We start from the raw sequence: 19,496 nt of genomic DNA on the forward strand, positions 1-19,496 counted from the left end.
TTGAACAATTTCTTCATTTATGTAATTTTAGACATAAATACAAATTCTACTAAAAAGAAAAAAAAATACAAATTTAGCCTATTATCACATGAATCGGGAATACAAATTTAGCCTCTTTTCAAAGCAAAATTGATCATCATCTGGATAAAGTATTTATAGATGAAAATACCCCGAAAATGTGATTTTGGAATTGAACTATTAACGTACAACATATATTAAAAAAAAACCTTCTGAGTAGTAAAAGATAACTTAGAGCAAGTCAACTTCAATGTCAGGATGATGATGATGACAACAACAGCAACAACAACATCATCAGGATGACGCTTGGGATGTATCAACTATCAATTCATATTCACTTACTCGGGAAAGTGAATTAGCAGAATATAACTTGGCTGATAGCCTACTATAGTTTGAAGCAAAAATATCCATATATATGGTTGGTATTTTTTTTTTTTTTTTGGACTGTGGGCGGGACCACGGGAAAAATATATTAAAGTTCTCACGTATGACGGAGGAAAACCGTGGTTACATCAAGGATTAATACCACGACGATCGGTCACGACCTCGTGATAGGCACACGGAGGAATCGATTCCAACCACCGGGCGCCCGAATCAAACTTTAAAGCAAAACTAGCCAAATTATGAGCAACCTTATTACAATCATGAGGATGAAAAACAAACTCAATATAATCAAAGTTTGGCCTAAGCAAAAGGATATCGCTAATAATTATTCCAAGATCAGAGGCCGGGGAGACATTCTTCCGGATAATCGAGATGACCTCAAGACAATCGGATTGGATGCTAACCTTCTTCCAGCCCATATTTAGAGATAACACCATATCTTGAAAAATCGCCGAGGCTTCCGAGATTCGAGGAGAGAGGCCACAGAGAAGCACATGGGTTTCGGAGCAAAGAACCTTTCCTTCTGGGTCCCTAGCAACACAACCCATCCCGATTCTTCTATCCCTCGGATGGATCACGGCGTCGACCGAAATTGCAACGATCCCGGACGGAGGAGGCCTCCAAGCACGCTGCCGGCTCCCTCTCGTAGCCTCCCGTGTCCCGAGCGCCGCTTCCCGAAAGTCCCGCAAGTAGCCTCCCGACCATTCCACGAGCTCCTCCGGGGACCAAGGGGTTTTCCCCGCATGCAAACCATTCATGTGATTCCAAATCTCCCAATTTAAGAATAGAAAAAATTCTAGATCACTAACCTTGAGGGACGAGGTGGCTTCGAGAAAGAGGCCGATCATATCGCCTTCCTGAAGGTATGGGAGAAGGTCTCTAAAACCTCCACACTTCCACACTCTACGGGCCCAAGGGCAGCCCCAAAGAGCGTGGTAAAGAGTTTCGTTATGCATGTTACAAACCGGGCACCGAGCATCGGAGAGGATGTGTCGCTTCTTAAGGTTTGCATGAACCGGGATTCACTCCCGACATACTCGCCATACAAAATTTTTCACTTTGGGTGGAAGTTTGAGACCCCAAAGCTTCACCCACCACTCGATGTTGTCCGACGGGGAAGAAGTACCAGCCAAGGACGAGGTCTCCATAGTCACGCGGTATCCGCTTTTGACCGAATACTCCCCATCCTTAGAATAGTGCCAACAAATTAAATCTGGACCGCCTGCTTGGCTTTCCGGGATGCTTAGGATAGCCTCAACGTCCTCAGGAGCAAACAAAGCCAACACAAGAGGGATGTTCCATTCGCCCGAGCTAAGCTTAAGTTTCGACACTCTCATATCCTCCGGAATAAGAGGGGGGTTTCCAAGCTCGAAGGTGGGGGGCTTAGGGATCCATTTATCCCCAATCACTGAAACCGCTTCGCCATCCCCTATTCTCCATCTTGATCCCTGGCGAATGATCTCTTTTCCCCAACAAAGACTCTTCCAAAGGAAAGAGGCCGATGAGCCATGTGAAGCATCGAGAATGCACCCATTCGGAAAATAGCTTTCCCGAAGCACTCTCCGGGTTCCTGATGAGCCTCCACACCGTCTTAGCGAGAAGCGCCTGATTGAACTTTCCAATATCGCGGAAGCCAAGCCCCCCATTGGATTTGTGTGCCGTGAGCTCCACTCATTTACACCAATGAATTTTTCGGTTGTCTCCCCGATCCCCCCACCAAAAGCTTGCAATTGCTTTGTGAATGTCGTCTACCAGACCCGGTATTAAATTATCATATTATGCAAACAACTTATCATATCTGTTATTTATAATTGACATTGAGACTGATACTTACTTCGCCTCGCTTTCCGTTTTTTTTTTTCTAGAAAGACTCCGAACATTGCTTCTCTGCCCCACAAATATTTATTGCAAATATTTATTTCATTCGTCCTAATAGAAATTATCAAAACGTTGACCCTCTATGCATTGAATTTCTCAGAGTGTAGGTATGAACTATCTTTATGTTGATGACCTCTCTTAATTTTCGTTTTTAAAGGGTTATCTAGTAATAGAAATCATGTGAAACAGATTATCATCATCGTCGTAGCATTTGGAGTTTGGACATGTGACTTGATGGCCAGTTATAACGTGAGCAAAATCGTATCGAAACAGGAAGTAAGCAAAAAAAATAAAACGATTATATTTGCTTACGCATTAATTACCACGCTTTCATGATAAGAGCAATGCCATCAATACAAAAATGGAAAATTGCTGGCATTTTTTTTCGTACATCACGTAGTCTTAATGAGGACCAAAATAAAAAGGAACACTTAAATGAAAGATTGACATTTTATGTTAGAAAGGAAAAAGAAAAAAAGAAAAAAAAAAAAGGAAAAAAGTTATTCAACTGATCTCTCGCAATAAAACTATTTGATGCGTTCCAAACGGCCAAAAATTTGTTAATGGAACGCTGGGACTGAAGGGCTTGCGTTTTTCGCCGAAGGAAGATCCGGCGGCGGCGACGGAAGAAGTGTGAGGGCGAGAATTCCGCTCGCCGCGGCGGCGATCGCTCCGACGACGAACGCCGGCAAGTTGCTCCCACCGAACAGAGCGTCCCATGGTCCACTCGCCACTGAAACGACCATCTGAATATACAAAAAAAAAAAAAAACGACACGTCATCAATAACTTTGAAACGTGTGTATTCAGCGAACGGATTATTAGTAGACTCATTTAATTTTATTTTTTGAAAATTACCTGTGGAACGACAATGGCAAGATTGAGAACTCCGAGAGAAAGGCCTGTGGAAGAGAATAACGTATGCGTTGATTAGGTTTTCTGAATTGGATTTAATTTGATTCAGTGATTCAATTGTAGGATATATTAAATAATGCACGTACCTTGGCCTGCACCGGAAGTGTTGGAAAATATGGATGCCATCGCAAAAGGAACACTGAAGGTGACCTGTCAACAGATAGAGGTGACAAATACATTATTTATTAGTAGGATGCGATTTAATTAGCAAAAAAATAATAAAGATAGAACGTTACGTACAAAGAGATCTTATATGTTCTTATTATACGACACTATTTCAAAAAATTAACATCTTACATTAATGCGGTACGATCAAAATTAAAGACAACGAGTTACAAATGCTTTCTTGTACATGGATGAATCATATTTAATCCTATTAAACCACCTTTCAGATTTTCAACAAACTTCAAGGGGTAGGGGTATAGTAATATATTTTAAAAATTTATAAATTCTGTTATATTCTCTCACTTCTCAATTTTTACCGATCTAATTAACCATCTTTATAATTTAAAAAAAAAAATTAACCATCTTTATGCCGTTCAAAATTGCACGCCTAAAATCACGCGAGTAATATATTTATTAAATAAAAAAATAAAAATAAAGTCAAGTCAAGAGATTAATCCCATAGTCGTAGTACGTACCGCAAGAGGCACGCCCAAGGCGCCAAACACGGCGAGAGCAGCGCCAACAACAGACTCCGGCGGCGGAGCCACGACATCTCCGGCGTCTCTCCGGCTGGCCTCGGCCATCTTGGTAACAAGCACGGTGGCGGCGAGGCAAGCGGCGAGCACAAAGTTAACGAGCCCCCAGAGGCGTTTGGCTCCGCCGAGCAGCCTGGCAACGGGCTCAACCCCGAGCGACATGAAGCCGAGCACAACCGAGTTGATCATGAGCCCCAAAGCCCCGGCGTGGACTCCCCGATCATACAGCTTAGCCCTGGCCGGGTCCGACGACCCCACGTCGCCCCCGAACACCTCTTTCCCCATCCAGTCGGTGTCGAAGAGGAGGAACGGAAACCACGCCACCCAGTTGAGACACGTCACCAGGAGGAGGATCCACATGGGCCTCTTGAGCTCCTTGAACGCCCCCGCCATTTCCCCGAAGAAGGGCATCGCCGCCGACGACGTGGAGGCTTCTGATTTGTCGGGCGGCGGGGCCCGGGGCTCGGTCACGGTGGCCAGGGCTACGGTGGTGAGGAAGATGAGGAGAGCGATGGAGATGAAGAAGCATGTCTTGAGGTTGGCGCAGTAGACGTCGCACGCGGTGGTCCGGGAGAATGGCAGCAGCGCGTGGAGTTCAGTGTACGACCCGGCCGCGTAGCCGAGCACGTTCCCCACCGCCATGAAGAATGAGTAGAACCCGTTCGCCGTTCTCATCTTCTTCCGATCGTCGCCAGATAAGTCCGCCAGCAAAGCCCGGCACGGTCCCTGAGAAAAAATCGTAGACGGGGACGGAGTCAGAAATTAAACATTAATTTTTTTAGAGGGGTATATAAGTAAAAATAAATCTAGTTTTGGACTGAACAGCAAAAATTAGGATGAAATACTATATCTCACCATAAGAATAATATTTTGCAGTTAGAATTTTAATTCAGGAGAAAGATAATAGGCATAATTTTATTTTGAAGACGGGTATGTTAGAAAGAAGAATTATGTAGGAGGGTGTATATGTAAAAATATATATAGTTTTGGACTGAACGTTAAAAAAAATGGAGTATTAATTACTTGGAGCATGTTGTTGGCGACGTCGAGGATCCAAAAGCCGACGACGAAGACGGCGATGGCGCGGGGCTTGGCGTGCTTGGTCAAGTCGTCGCCGGAGAGGTGGCCGAGGTCGGCGGCGAAGCCGATGAGGAAGACGGCGGTGGCGACGAGGCCTGCACCGGCGGCGATGAAGGGGCGGCGGCGGCCGAAGCGTGAGGTGCACCGGTCGCTGTAGTAGCCGACGATGGGCTGGACCAACATGCCGGAGATTGGGCCGCACAGCCAAATGAAAGCGGCCCACGTGTGAGGGATCCCCAGAAGCTGAACGTACGGCGTCAGCAGTGACAGCTGTAGGGCCCACCCGAACTGAACTCCGGCGGCGATCGACGCCACCGCCACCAGCTTCCGAAACGGACTCGCCGCCACCGGTGTCCCGCTCTCAACCTCCATAACTAATAAATAAATAAAAAATGAGAAATGAAGAAGTGTAATTTAGAGAAGAAAGAGAATGAGTGAGTGAGTGAGACTGAGAGAGAGTTGGTGTGTCTGATCTGATCTATACATACACAGAGTATTTATAGCCAATATTGGGAAATGAGACTCGAGAGCGTTTGCATGGAAAGTTTTGGCTGGCTGGCCTTATCCGTTTAAAAAATAGAGTAAATATATTTTTGGACTTAAAAAAAAAAAAAAAAAAAACTTTTATGGTATTGCCAACTATGATTAATTACGCTTTATGTGGATTATTATTATTATTATTATTATTATTATTATTAATTATTACTTTTTTTTTTCCCTTTCTTCCTTGGGAATGAGAATTGTAAAGACTTTTTCCAATTTTGTTTTCTTCTTACTAAATGTGTGTCATTGTCCTCTTCTAAATAAATACGTTGTTCACATTTAGTGCGGTTGCGCATATAGTATGGCTTTCTGAGTAATAAAATTGCCTACTAATATGCACGTGTACGTACGTTGTATATATAATATATTATATTACCTTAACTAGTCTGTGAGTTTATTGTCCTTTTTTATTTTGGTTAATTAAAAAATAAATTGTTGAGAATTATGACTTCTATTATCCAATATATATCTGTATTTATAATAGGAGTAAAAGAGAAGTAATCAGTCTACTATTACTCCCTAAAAATTAATTCAACGATTTATGTTGGTCCAAATTCAAGTCATAGTCCTAAAAACTTGCCAATTAATCTGACCACGTAAAGGTATATATATTAATTTCGTTTATGTCATGTTATAGAGGTCGCTCAATTTAGGGTTGTTAGAGCACTTGTTTATGCCTCCTCTAACCAAGGCTTAAGACAAAGTAATTCTCAAGTGCATATATATATATATATATATATATATATATATATATATATATATATATATATAATATTTTATCTCTCTTCGTTTTTTAAACTGACATATTTGTAGAAAAACGTATTTGTTTGGTAATATTAATTTTTTAAAATAAATCAAAATTTAATCAGAGAAGCATGCTTGAGGTGGTGGAACAAAGAGGATGTGTCACCAGTTAGTTTTTATCAAAATATAAAGTATTACAAATCAAAATTATAATAGTACTAATAACTTAATCACGAAACTATAACGAATCGGGATCTTCTATATACGATTAATGTCCATTTTCCTGTCTCCCAATAACTATTTGACACGTGTATATATAATATTTTTTTTAACTTTACCTTCACGGTGTTAACTTTTTTTTTTTTTATATAATAATAAAATTGATGTCTTTTCTTTTTAATAAAATGAAACTGATGCTTGTTAACTTCACCTTTATTTGGTTTCCAGCCCCAAATGACAATGGGTAGCTACTTATAAAAAAATATGGTTACTTTTTTTTTCTGCCACTCCGTCACCGGAAGACATACACGATCGCCCGATATTATCCATCGCTCCACCCTGAAAGATTAAGGGAACAGTTTCTCGCTCTAAATCGCGACCGGAGAGATATAGAGAGGCTCAATATCAGGTCAACCGTAGAGGTGAAAAACTCAAAAATTATGAAAGGGAGAGAGACATGTATTGTTTAACCCCCGGCTCAGGCTTTTCTTGAAAATCCATCAAGTTTAAACCATAAAAATTATATTAAAACTCCATCAGATGTTTCCATCAAGAAAAAAAGTGGTGGCAAAGTATTAATCAGATAATAAAAGAAATGATTAAAAACTACACATTGGTTGAAGTGTTAAATCCGACCGTCGTGAATTTTTTTTCGGTCACAAAATATATTTTATTTTGGGGGTTGAGAAAGTGAAAGAAACAACAAGATGAAATGGTGTGGTTGCTTAACACGAATAAATTTTTATTAAGAAAACGTTAGCACCGTGATAATAATTTTTTTTTAAAAACACACGTGTCAACGCTTTATTGGGAGACAGGAAAAGGGATAGGATTTGTAGAGAGGATCTGGATTCAACCATAACACAATCTTGTTTAAAATTTATCAAACATTGGCTATTTAACAATATCAAAAGTTTAAGTTGATTATTTTCCTAATTTTTTTGTTACTTTAACTGTCAACTACCATAGTTACATACCCCATCATCTTTCTGAATTTTACCGTAATATACAAATGGCGAGTATCACTTATAATCGCTCGACATTGTTCTTTGTCAACCACCATAGTTACTCACTCCATCATCTTTCCGAGTTTGTTTTTCAAAATATGTTCTTAAGTCTATGCCATCACGCAAAAGAAGGGCCTCACAAAAAAAGAAGCAGTGTCATCACTCTTGCTCTTGGAGCTAATTTATCATTACATATGTCAATGGCCTCCATTTGATTTATTACGCTTAATTTTACTACTTATCACATTTTCTTGGGTGTGCAAGTTAGTACTTATCACATTTGTTCGAATAACACACTCTATCTATAATAATGCTAAACTAATATTAAATATTACATTATTCTTATATTGGGGTGGTTCATCCATGTGATACATTTTTCTTTGGCCATGAAGTATATTTCACACACCCCAAGGATGTTTCAACAGATTTTATGGATTATAAACATATTGTCACAAGCTAGCTAGAAATTAGATCTTGGTGAGTTGTTTAGGATTTCCTAGTTAAGTTTTTCTTAATAAATAAATAGTTGTAATTGTATTAAAAAATCGCACATTGGTGTCTTAATAACATATGGTTACTACAATGTAATATTATATAAAAATCCTTTCGTAAAATGCACCAATATACAGTTTCGCATTTATTTACTACGCAATATGCATATGATAAACCGACAAATTAATTTTATCAACTTAGGATTTTGCTTCCTCACATACATATATGATCATGAACAGAGACCGAGAAGCTCACCAAAAAGAGGGCTAATTTCGAAACAAAAATCAGAAAAGATTAATTTGTAAGGATTCATAATGTAATTTATTTTTACGATCAATTTAACAAATATCGAGGATCACTACTCAAATATGCTTTATATTCTAGTAACACGAGTCAAATATGCGCCTATACGTATTTGTGATACCATAAATTGGTTAAAAAGCGATAATAAAGTTAAAAAGCCCTGGTCAATATGCTGACGGGGGATCCGTATGGACTATATTGAAGAGTAGAGTTGTTCAATACATTATCCATATTAAAATAATATTTAATTTAGCCGTACCAGTAATAAACTGATGCGTGTATGTGAAATTTCGCAAACCAAAAGGATAATAAAAATAAAAGGAAAAGGGCATTGACAACAGCAATTTAAATCTGTCGTTGACTCTAACGATTATATCATAACGTAAGATATCAAATACACGCGTCAGTGTTGACTGCTATTTGCTCTCATTGGTTGGCTTAAGTTGAAACAGTAAATGGTTTTCTGGTTCAACTGGATAAGTGCCGTGGGATTAGTGCTTTTCTCTAGATACGATATTATATATGAATATACATAGACCTTGTAGTTATATAGCGATACATATGCAAATTATCAAAGCAGAACTTCTATCCAAACGAATTTTAATTTAATGCTAATACACAAATTGATACGATGACAAAGACGTTTGAATCCGCAAAAAAGTGTATAAAATAGTTCCAAATAATAGTAGCGACCTTGGGATCGAATTCAACTACATTGATTAGTGAAATACAGAAAATAATATTTTTTTTTTAAGAAAAAGGAAACTAGAGAAAAATGTGTAGCAAAAAATCAGCTAGCGAATTATGTCGTATTTTCAACCCAAAGACGGAGTGATAAGATATTGAAATGCCAACTTCCATATAATATATATTTTGTACACAAATTTGTCGGATGAATCTTGTGTTGGTAGAACAAGGACAATGAATCTTGTAAAGAAAGAGGGCTAAAACCACGTCAATAACATAGTTAGTGGGTATTCTGAGCATTGTTTCTAACTAGTGGATATTTTGAATATTAGTTGCAATTAGTGAGTATTTAGATGCATGAAAACAAAAGTGAAATGTAAATTTCATGCATACCAAGTGGAACAATTAATTTTGGGAAAAAAGAGTCCCACATAAATTCTTTACAAAAAATTGCAAGATCAAAGCACTATTTAAAAGGAGAGAATGCAATTATTTCTCTACAACAAAGGTACAGATCTTATATTATTATATAAATTTATTTACCGACTCTTTCAATAAATTTAAAAAGCATATTTTATGACTGTTATTATTCATCATTATGAATCTGTTATGAGTAAAGATCCAATATATACTTCATTTATACTATAAATTTAATTATTATCTATGATCACGAGTCAAATATACTATAGTTTTTGTTTCTTGTTTATTGCTTCATTCAAAATAAGGAGAAAAGTCTTTTGAAAATAAAAAATAAGGTATTTATGAAAGGTTTATAAATATAAATATAAAAATTACAATCTACGATTCTCATTTAAAATAGAACAATTTGTTGCTTAGCCAATTCTCTAGTTTTTTTTTTAAGATTCTAACCAAAGTTTCATTTTATTAAAAAATATCTCACCAGGTCGAAGTAAATTAAATTAACTAAAACAGTTAATTCAATTTACTTTGACCAAGCCGAAGTAAATTAAATTAACTACAATAGTTAATTTAATTTATTTCAGTCTGACCAAAGTAAATTGAAATAACTGAAATAATTAATTTAATTCACTTCAGCATGGTAGACCATTTTCTTAAGAGATTTGTAAATAACTAAGTCACTTTAAACATGTGATTTTGGATCTAGTCTATGTTTAACAATTTTTAGGGATATAGCCAAATGGCTTATGTATCAATAATTAAGGTCTACTTTACCATTATTTATTAACAAATTCGTCACTTTCTCTCTCCTATTTTTTTCAAATAATTTTTTTTGCCTCAAAACTTCAAAAATTCGTATCTTTCTCATACGAACTCGAAATTGAGTGATTTCAGATCCTACAAATTCGTGGCGTCGAGATCTTCAAAAATAAACCCATTGTGTTTGATGAAAAATTATATTTATGTCGATAATTTTAAAAAATTTCAGTTATTTCCATATTTAAGTAGTAACGTGATTTTTCTACATCTATGGTATTAAACATGATTTTTCATCAAACACAATGGATCTATTTTTGAAGATCTCGGCGTCACGAATCCGTAGGATTTGGAATCACTCAATTTCTAGTTCATATGAGATAGATATGGTTTTTTGAAGTTTTTATGTAAAAAAAAGTGTATGAAAAAAATAGGAGAGAGAAAATAACGAATTTGTTAATAAATAAGGGCAAATAATACCTTAATTATTGTCACGTAAACTTGTTGGCTATTTCCCTAAAAGTTGCGAAACATAGGCTAAAAAAAAATTTCATATTTTCATTTTGACTATTTTGCTACACTGCCCTTTTCTTAATATAGTTAAACTTTGACTATTTTTTTCCAAAAAGATGATGGGTTATTGGACTACTGAGCTAATTTTCCCTTAAAATAATAGAAAAATCTTCTGAAAATATAAAAAGTAAGATATTTTTGAAATTATTGAAAGCATGAAATTCTAAATGAAAATTATAAACTTCAAATCAAATATGATATTTGTGTAAGAGAAGATATAATTTCAAAACTATAATCATTTTTAAAAAATTTATACTAAAATTCATTAGTTGCTTCTAATTTTAAAATTATTAATTATTGGTGGTTTTGAAATTAGTAGTAATGAATGGATTTTGATCCAACAAAGTTTTAAATGATCATAATTTTAGAAATACCTATTTGTGTAATTTACGCAAAACCAAACCCTACGCATAATATGGAGGCAGAAGAGGCCAATATCCAAGACATGCCCAAGAGAAACACCATGAAGCCCACCTACCATGTAGTGGATGAAAGGTGAAAATGGGAAACTTTGAAGATGCATATATTGTTAGGAAAGTAATAAAAATAATACTTTTTGTATACAATATTTTCAAAAGGACAATTACGTCAGCAGCCCAATAATCCACTATGTTTTTTAAAAAAAGTCAAAATTTCATTTATTAAGAAAATAGTTCATCAGACCGAAACAAATTAATTAACTGGTTATTTTAATTTAATTTACTTCGGAAAATAGTCTTCCAGACCAAAGTGATTTAATTAATCTAGTTAGGTTAATTAATTTACTTCGGCATGATGGACTATTTTGTTGTCAATGGTGCCCACAAGAAGAGTAGTAGTGTCTATTTATGTACATTTGATGTCATATAGTCTTACGAAGACTCTTGCTTGTAACTGCTGAATAATCAATAAAAGTTGAAACGTTCATTCATTCTTCCTTGTATGTTTAAAGTTTTATGATAAAAACCTTAGTCTTTAGTCCATAAATAAACCTAACAACATATGAGGAGACAAACGTAGATTTGCATGAACAAACTCTTCATGGTTTGCTTAAAACTACATATTCACAATATAAGGATCAAAGGACTATTGATCTCAGTACGATTGTTAGGAGAATCTATGATGTCTGGTTATGAGACATTGAGAGTTGGAGACTCTATAGTTCTTCTAGGTATCTTCTAAAGGTACTAAATTGACCAGTGCACTTCTAGAGACAGATTAAGAACAAACCATTTAACCTTATATGTCTCGAAGTCACTACGTATGAATTGCATCATGCTTACCTCAATCCTGAAATGAGACATGTCATTTCATAGCTTACGTATTCTCATTTGAGAAAGTCAGAGTTCGGATTCACTATGTGATTCCGAACATGACCTATTGGTGAAGTACTAAGTTATGAAGATGTCATGAGTAACTTTATGAAAATCTCATAGTAATGGAATGCATGTACAAGATTGCTGAAATAAAATGTATATCACCTCATGCTTTGTTCCTTGGAATGTGAATGAATGAACTGGCCAATGTCCAAATTGAGTCATGACTCTTTTGGATGAAACAATGTGACTTGTTAGCTCCTCGTCAATACATTGTTTCTAACTTATTTACAAGCGACAAAGGAGTTGAGGAAATAACATCTATAAGGGTAAAATGGTAATTTTGTAAATCCCGACTAGCTGATGATATTCATGAAGGGTAAACATAGATAATATTCAGTGGATCAACTCATCACAATTAAGTTGAATTCTTGAATAGAAAATAAATTCATTTGAACCGAGAGATTCTCAGTGTCAACTCTTTAGTGGAGTCAGTTGACATTAAGCTAAACTTGGAAAAAGTTTGTGAACTTTTGAGTCCAAGTATGTTAGTTCAAGCTTTGTTCATTTGGATCCATGAGGTCATTTTCACAAATCATATCGAGTAGGAATAGTTAAACTCAAGCTAAGTCAAAACAAGAACGAGACAAGTTTTACGAAAATTGTCTAAATGGTATTTTTGTCTTTTTGGACATAGGATGGTATGAATGTCAATAAATAAGTTTTTTGACATTGTCATATGATGACAATGAAATATGTCACACGGCCATATTAGTGTAATTGGGCCTTCAGGATTAATTTCATTTCATGGAATTTTATGTGAAAATTATTAATGGGTTTTCCTTATATTGTCATGAACAAATAAACAAACATCTAGAAACATGTTCTAGACTCAAAAATTCGTGCATACCATAGAGAGAAAGAGGAAATTATTTTATGCATTGATGTATGAAGATACTTGCCAAAATAAAAAAAGAGGAAACAAATTTGCTCCATGGAGCATATATTTGGGCGGCCAACTAAGAGAGAACAAATAAGGAAACAAATCCAAGGACTTGTATGACATGTCTTGGACGTCCATAATAGAGAAAGAGAAGGCAAATATTTGCTCATGAATATGTGATATTATATAGAAGAGGAAACTACATTTATGAAGGTTTTCTCTCTCCTATAAATAGATGACTCATTCTCATTGTTTTCTCATTTCACATAAGTTAGAGATTGAGAGCTTCTCTCTCTAGACCTTGTGGCCGCCCCATCTTCCTCTCTCTCTCTCTCTCTCTAAGTTCTTTTCGTTTTTGTTTTGGCACCTAGGTCCACATTTGACCTAGTGTTTTAGCTCTTCGACTCTTAGACTTGTTCTTGAGTCGTCGTGTTGAAAAGTGTCCACACACTAATTCCTTTCTTTCTCGAGTGATTATTGTGATATAAATTTTCGTGGTTGCTCGAGTTCCCAAGGTAAGAAGAAAGACGAGCTGAGTGGAGAGACGAACGTTTTTACCTTCCCAAGGTTTCTCAACGTTCAAACTTCACAAAGGTTAGTAAATGAGTAATGCTTTTAATATTTTTATATTAACATGTACTTGCTCTTTGTCTAGGTTAGTAAAATCGTTTTACTCGTTTAAAAGAAAATTTTTAATTTCCGCCGCTTGCTCGAAACGTTAAATCTTTTCTTAACCCTAGATCAATTCCAACATATTTTTCTAATAAAATAAAACTTGGACTAAAGCTATATAACTAGGTAGAGAATTGACTAGTTGCAACAAATATTTGATTTTCAAAATAGTAGCTTTTTTAAATCCTTTTAAAAATCTCAATTTTTTAAATGGTAAATTATTATTTTCCTTACAAATGAAGTTATAAAAGTAAATAAAGTTAATGAGAACCCAAAACCTTAAATAAAATTAAAAATAAAAACCTTAAACATAAAAAAATGAGTGTTTAAAAATTAAAAAAATTATTTTCGCAATAAAACTTTAAGTAGATTATTCTTGTAATAAAAAAACAACTAACAAAAGAAATTATTACTATATTGTTTAAGGTGGTTTAACATAACAACAATTTTTACAAACTTAAAAAAATAACATTTGAATTGAAATTATAAACAATCTTTATTTAAATGAAACTATAACTAATAATAATAATATACAAATGAATAAAGCTACAAACAATCAACTTAATTAAAAGGAATAAAATTAAGAAAAATAATTGGCCAAGTTTGAAAAAAAATGTGTAAAAATTTTATTTCAGGATCAATTTTAAAAATTTGATATATCATGTAATTTCTCATGATTTTTTTTTTTTTTTTTATGAATAAATTGTCTAGCAGACCAATTTTTTTTATAAGTATTCATTAAATATCTCCCAAAAATTTTAAATCTCATATAAAACAGATTTTGAAAATTGGCCCTTTTTTAATCTAAATGAATTCATGCATTCATATTTTTTGATTTTTGTCAATTTTTTTTAATAAATTTATTAAGATTACGTTTTTTTATCCAAGAAACAAATGAAGTAAAGAAGGACTATTTATTTTTAGGGTACATTAGAAAAATAGTCAATTTAAGCGTTTGACATTGCTAAATAGCCAACGTTTGGTAAATCTTAGGTAAATAGTCATTTTCATGTATTTACAGACGTAAATCTTTGATAAATAGCCACCTCTATATATTATGTCACGTCATTATTTACAACTATTTATATCAGATTTACCAAACGTTGGTTATTTAGCAATGTCAAACATTTAAATTAGCTATTTTCTTAATTTTCTGTATTTTTTAAAGGAAGAATGACTAATTGGTTAGTCCAAATGGTGAGCATTTCCACCCACAAATCCACGAGGTGGCGAGTTTGTCTTGGACAAAAGCTCAATTAAAAAAAGTAAGAGATATATAAATTTAAATTTTATGGGGTGATGATATCCTAAAATTTGAAAGCCACAAAACAAAGACTGTCTAATGATTGTCTTTATAAACTACGGACTACAACCATATTAATAAAACTATGGATAAATTTCATTTTTTCTCCTGAATTATAGGGTCCATAACAATGTCTATCAGACCGGTAGCTAGTTTGGTCTAGCGGTAATCCCACACACACCTCGACGGAGAGGTCATGAGTTCAAGCCCCCATGGGATGCAGAAATGCATGCCCCCTAGGATTTATTCTAATAAGTATGTAATCTTGGCCAGTAGTGCCACCTACTATGTAATCTTGACCGATAGTGTCACCTGCGCTTTGCACTGATAATATATCATGTAATCCTGGTCGATAGTGCCTCTACTCAAAAAACAATGTCTACCAGACTTTTTTTTTTTTTTTTTTTTTTTTTACAACCGTTTACCATCTATTTTTGAGTTTTTCATGAATATCCTTCTGTTACATATATAACAGAAACTAAGAGTAAAATCGTATTTTTGATTTTTTTTGCTCTATTATGTATTTTATGAATATACCCAAATTAAAGATAAATAAATATTAAAAATAAAATCTCCAAATTAACAATTTCTTCCTCGTTGTTCTTGTTAAAATTCTCGGCCGTGCTTCGACAATTTGAGCTTTAATTTTTTTAATACACAATTTTTTAGTTTTCTACGAGCTAATTCGTAGTATAAAAAATGTTGCTTTTGAACAGAATTGTGATATTTAAACAATGGAGATAGGAGCATGGTGGAAGCTTTGGATGAAGACGCTCATAAGCTGTTCGACGAAATGCGTGTGAGATACGTGGTGTGTTGGAATAATATGCTCTCAGGATACACGAGAGTTGGGCAGATGAGAAAAGCTAGAGCGGTGTTTGATGAGATGCCCGACTTAAACGTTTGCTTTTGCAAAATAGTCAACGTTTCGTAAATCTTAAGTAAATAGCCACTGCATTTTATTTACGCTTATTTACAATCGTATATTTACAAAAATATCCATAAATACCCAAAAAATTTTGAACTTATTTATGGGTATTTTTGTAAAAATACATTTGTAAATAAAATGCAGTTGCTATTTACCTAAAATTTACGAAACGTTGGCTATTTTGCTAAACCCAAACGTTGGTTATTTTGCTATTTTTTTGTTAATATAAATATAAAGATATTAAAAACAATATATTTAGGGGTATATTGGTAAACTCAATTTCAAATTCGTTTATGTATTGATAATTGAAACGTGTATAATTCCGTTAAAAAATTTAATGGAAGGGTGAATTTTAAAAAACTTAACAAATTCGAGGTAAACGGTTGTATAAAAAAAGTAGGATATGCATTGTTACGGACCCTATAATTTGTATAAACTTTTTAGTATAACTAGTTTGTATAATTGAAAACCTTGAAATATATATTTCCTGTCATTTGATAAATAAAGAGTAATTTATTTTAAATTCTCGACTAAAATTTCCGAGTTTATATTTAAAATACCTGCTTTTATTATATTTTTTACCGTGTTTACTTTTGACCGGCTGCATATAACAAACAAATATTATTTAGTCTTACCAAACCGTAACACCCATAATAATCTAGTCATATATGTATATATCGATATGTCTAAAAAGAATGGATATGTCTAATTCTAAATATTATTGTCTCATCAAGTAGTTGGGAAGTTGATCAAACTCGTCCTAGTATTTTCTTCAAAGGGGTAAGAATCCATGATGAAGCATTTGATCACACGCAAAAACCCTAGCCTACATCAATACTTCATTCCCACGACTTGATCGTCTAGAAACCAATGATGATCACAATTAGTACATATATATATATATATATATATATAGAGAGAGAGAGAGAGAGAGAGAGAGAGAGAGAGAGAGAGAGAGAGAGAGAGAAAGAGAGAGAAGTAGCCCTGACCAAACTTGCGAACCAATCAATATGCTGAGTTGTATCGAATTTATTCCATATATTTAAACTAATTATCATAATGCACGTACGTAACAAGTTTCATACTGAACGCATAACAGCCGATCTAAAAAAAAATTAAAAATTAATTCATAAAATAACAAGAATCACAAACAATTCACAACTGGTCACACTGCGTGGGAAGAAACGACAAAGTCCCCTTGTCAAGATCATGAACGACAAGCATGTTCTGCTGCTGAACATTCCCCAATATAGACATCCCCGAGGACGACCCCATCGCCAAGCAAACCACCCCCAACTCCGAGTCGCTCAGCACGTAATTCTCCGCCGGAAGCTCCAAATCCCCTCCCCGGAAATGAAGCACCATCTTCGGAACCTCCACCGTCTCAACCCCCTCCGGCAGCGAAAAGCAAAGCTCCAAACCCATCGACCCCGCCGTCGACGACGACCCTTCGTCCAACACAGAAAGGCTCATCTGCTTCACGAACTCGTCCCTCACCGCCCGAAACCCGCTCCGCTCCAGATACGTTATGGTGGTCCCGGAATCGATAATCAAACCCCCCGTCCCATCATCCCTGATCGCGAACGCGTCGTCCTCCAACGGAAGCCTAACGCCCCCGACAGAAACCCCGACGAGATCCAAGTAGTAAAATGACGGCTGAGCCGGGTTCGTCACCAGCGGAGTAGTCGTTACGGAAGCGTCGTTGTCGTGATCACTCTCCGCCCCCATGACGAGCTTGCTCGTCTTCTCACTCCCTTCGTCGGTAAGACAATACGAAAACCTCGTCTGCCTGAGCTGGGAGACGAGGGAGAGCGGGCCCCGCCCCAGGCCCACGAGGCCCGCGGCCTGGGTGAACCCGTCCCCCTCGTTGTCTTCCCCGCAGCCGAAGGCCAGAGCGGGGAATGAGGACGAGGCCGAGCCGAAGGAGAAAGTCTCGGTGGCGAGGAGGCCCTCGGTGGAGGAGTAGTCTCCGTAGGAATACGAGTACTCGCAGTGGTCGGAGCAAGAGGAGGAGTGGGGGGAGAGAGAGTGGCAGAGAGGGGCGGAGCAAGGGAGGCGCGAGAAGGAGGAGGAGTGGGACGGGTCGAAGATCGGAGTTTTCTGACGGAAGCATGAGGAGCAAGGGAGGCACTGAGTCCACGTCAGGTCGCTCCCCGTGTCCATGATGGCGGAGAATTCCTGGGGCGGAGTGCCGATGGAGAGTCGCATGAGGAATTCACCGTTCCCCGGCCGGACCGGGGACTCTATTGAGTCTGAGGAGGAGGAGAGGCGGTGGAGGAGGGATGATCCGCCGCGGGCCATGCGGTGGGAGAGCCGCTGGAGCTTCGTTAGGTTTGCGGCGACTGGGACGCGGGTGAGATCGATGGTCAGGAAGCTTCTTCCGGGGGCGGTTTTTGTGGCTGTGGGCCCGGGTGATCTGGAGGTGGAGGAGGATGGGATGATCATGATGAGTAGTGTTGTGAGTATTATTATTGTTCTTGTTATTAGTTTTGAGGAATATTTGTTGGCCATGTTGAGGGAGAGGGAGAAATGGCACACAAGCTAGGGTTTTTTTTTGTGGGGATTGGAATGTTGTTATAACTTTATATATATAATGGCACACAATAGCTACGGTTTGTTTTTCTTTACGTCTGAGAGAAAGAAAGGGACAGCAATATATGTATATATATACATGTGATTATGTGTGTGTGTTTCTGAAAGAGTATCATATATATAGCTAGGTAACACAAATTAATTCAAAGAAAATTACTTACTAATAAGACTATACGCATGTAGTACAGGTTGATTCTGTGAAATATTTAGTCACAAATTTGTTGATTCCGTGACACATTTGGTATTTTTTTTTTTTTTTTGAAGAATTTGGTATTAAATGTGTTAATATTTGAGTTTTTGTTGATTTTTGGTAAATGATAAGCAATTGATATTATTTCTGTCAAATTTTCTAAAAAAAAATTAGGTAAATAGCCGATTAAAACATTTGAAATTGTTATATAACCAACATGACGTGATATTACTGATTTCTCATTTCATTAAAATAAAATGGTGAGATATTTACGTCATTTTACGCGCGTAAATACACGAGGTTTGCTATATATATATATATATATATATATATATATATATATATATATATATATATATATATATATATATATAGTAAGATCTTTACTGCTTTAATGCGATAAGTTATAATTTTTTTTAACAAATGATTGATTAATATGTCGATGCAGAATAAAATAGGTCTACTAATAATACCATGAAAATTTATATTCGTTTGTGTGCGTGAGAGGCTTAATTGGTTTGGTTTGATTTTTTTGTATAGGAGAGTTTGATCTTTCGAATGTGAAGTAAGCAGCACACATGAGTCATGACGACCCAGTTTGGTTGGTAAATTGATGATGAATGTAACTCAACATGATAATCTCAGATATAATAGCATTCACTATATCTCAATTTCTTTCTTTTCAAGTGAATGATTATTTTTATATGAATTCACTATATTATTTTTATAGTTTTAACCTTTTTAGGGAAATTGATCGTTGAAGCAAAAAAAACCTTTTTAGGGAAATTGATCGTTGAAGCAAAAAAAAAAAAAAAAGTTTTCATTACACTTTGCCACAAATACAAACCTCTCGG

At 35.9% G+C, this 19,496-nt stretch overlaps 3 protein-coding genes across 3 annotated transcripts; all 3 read right to left on the bottom strand.

Moving 5' to 3' along the window:
- Positions 1-530: 530 nt before the first annotated feature.
- LOC149391251 (uncharacterized) lies at positions 531-1,358 on the bottom strand. Its single transcript, XM_089619962.1, has one exon. It carries the CDS (start codon positions 1,356-1,358, stop codon positions 531-533), a length of 828 nt encoding a protein of 275 aa, XP_089476088.1.
- A 1,276-nt stretch (positions 1,359-2,634) lies between these two features.
- LOC149391252 (sucrose transport protein SUC2-like) lies at positions 2,635-5,347 on the bottom strand. Its single transcript, XM_089619255.1, has 5 exons — positions 4,919-5,347; positions 3,836-4,621; positions 3,281-3,344; positions 3,138-3,181; positions 2,635-3,026 (listed from the first exon to the last, which is right to left on the bottom strand). The coding sequence occupies exons 1-5, from the start codon at positions 5,345-5,347 to the stop codon at positions 2,841-2,843; spliced, it is 1,509 nt and encodes a 502-aa protein (XP_089475381.1). The 3' UTR covers positions 2,635-2,840.
- Positions 5,348-16,854: 11,507 nt separating this feature from the next.
- Positions 16,855-18,452, bottom strand: LOC149391253 (Eukaryotic aspartyl protease family protein). The gene has a single exon (XM_089618559.1). It carries the CDS (start codon positions 18,369-18,371, stop codon positions 17,016-17,018), a length of 1,356 nt encoding a protein of 451 aa, XP_089474685.1. The 5' UTR covers positions 18,372-18,452; the 3' UTR covers positions 16,855-17,015.
- Between the last annotated feature and the right edge of the window lie 1,044 nt (positions 18,453-19,496).

Source organism: Urtica dioica, chromosome 7 (genome assembly GCF_054948205.1).
Source record: "Urtica dioica subsp. dioica isolate 48M chromosome 7, U.dioica_male_clone48M_v1_H2, whole genome shotgun sequence".
In the NCBI taxonomy this organism is placed as follows: domain Eukaryota; kingdom Viridiplantae; phylum Streptophyta; class Magnoliopsida; order Rosales; family Urticaceae; genus Urtica; species Urtica dioica.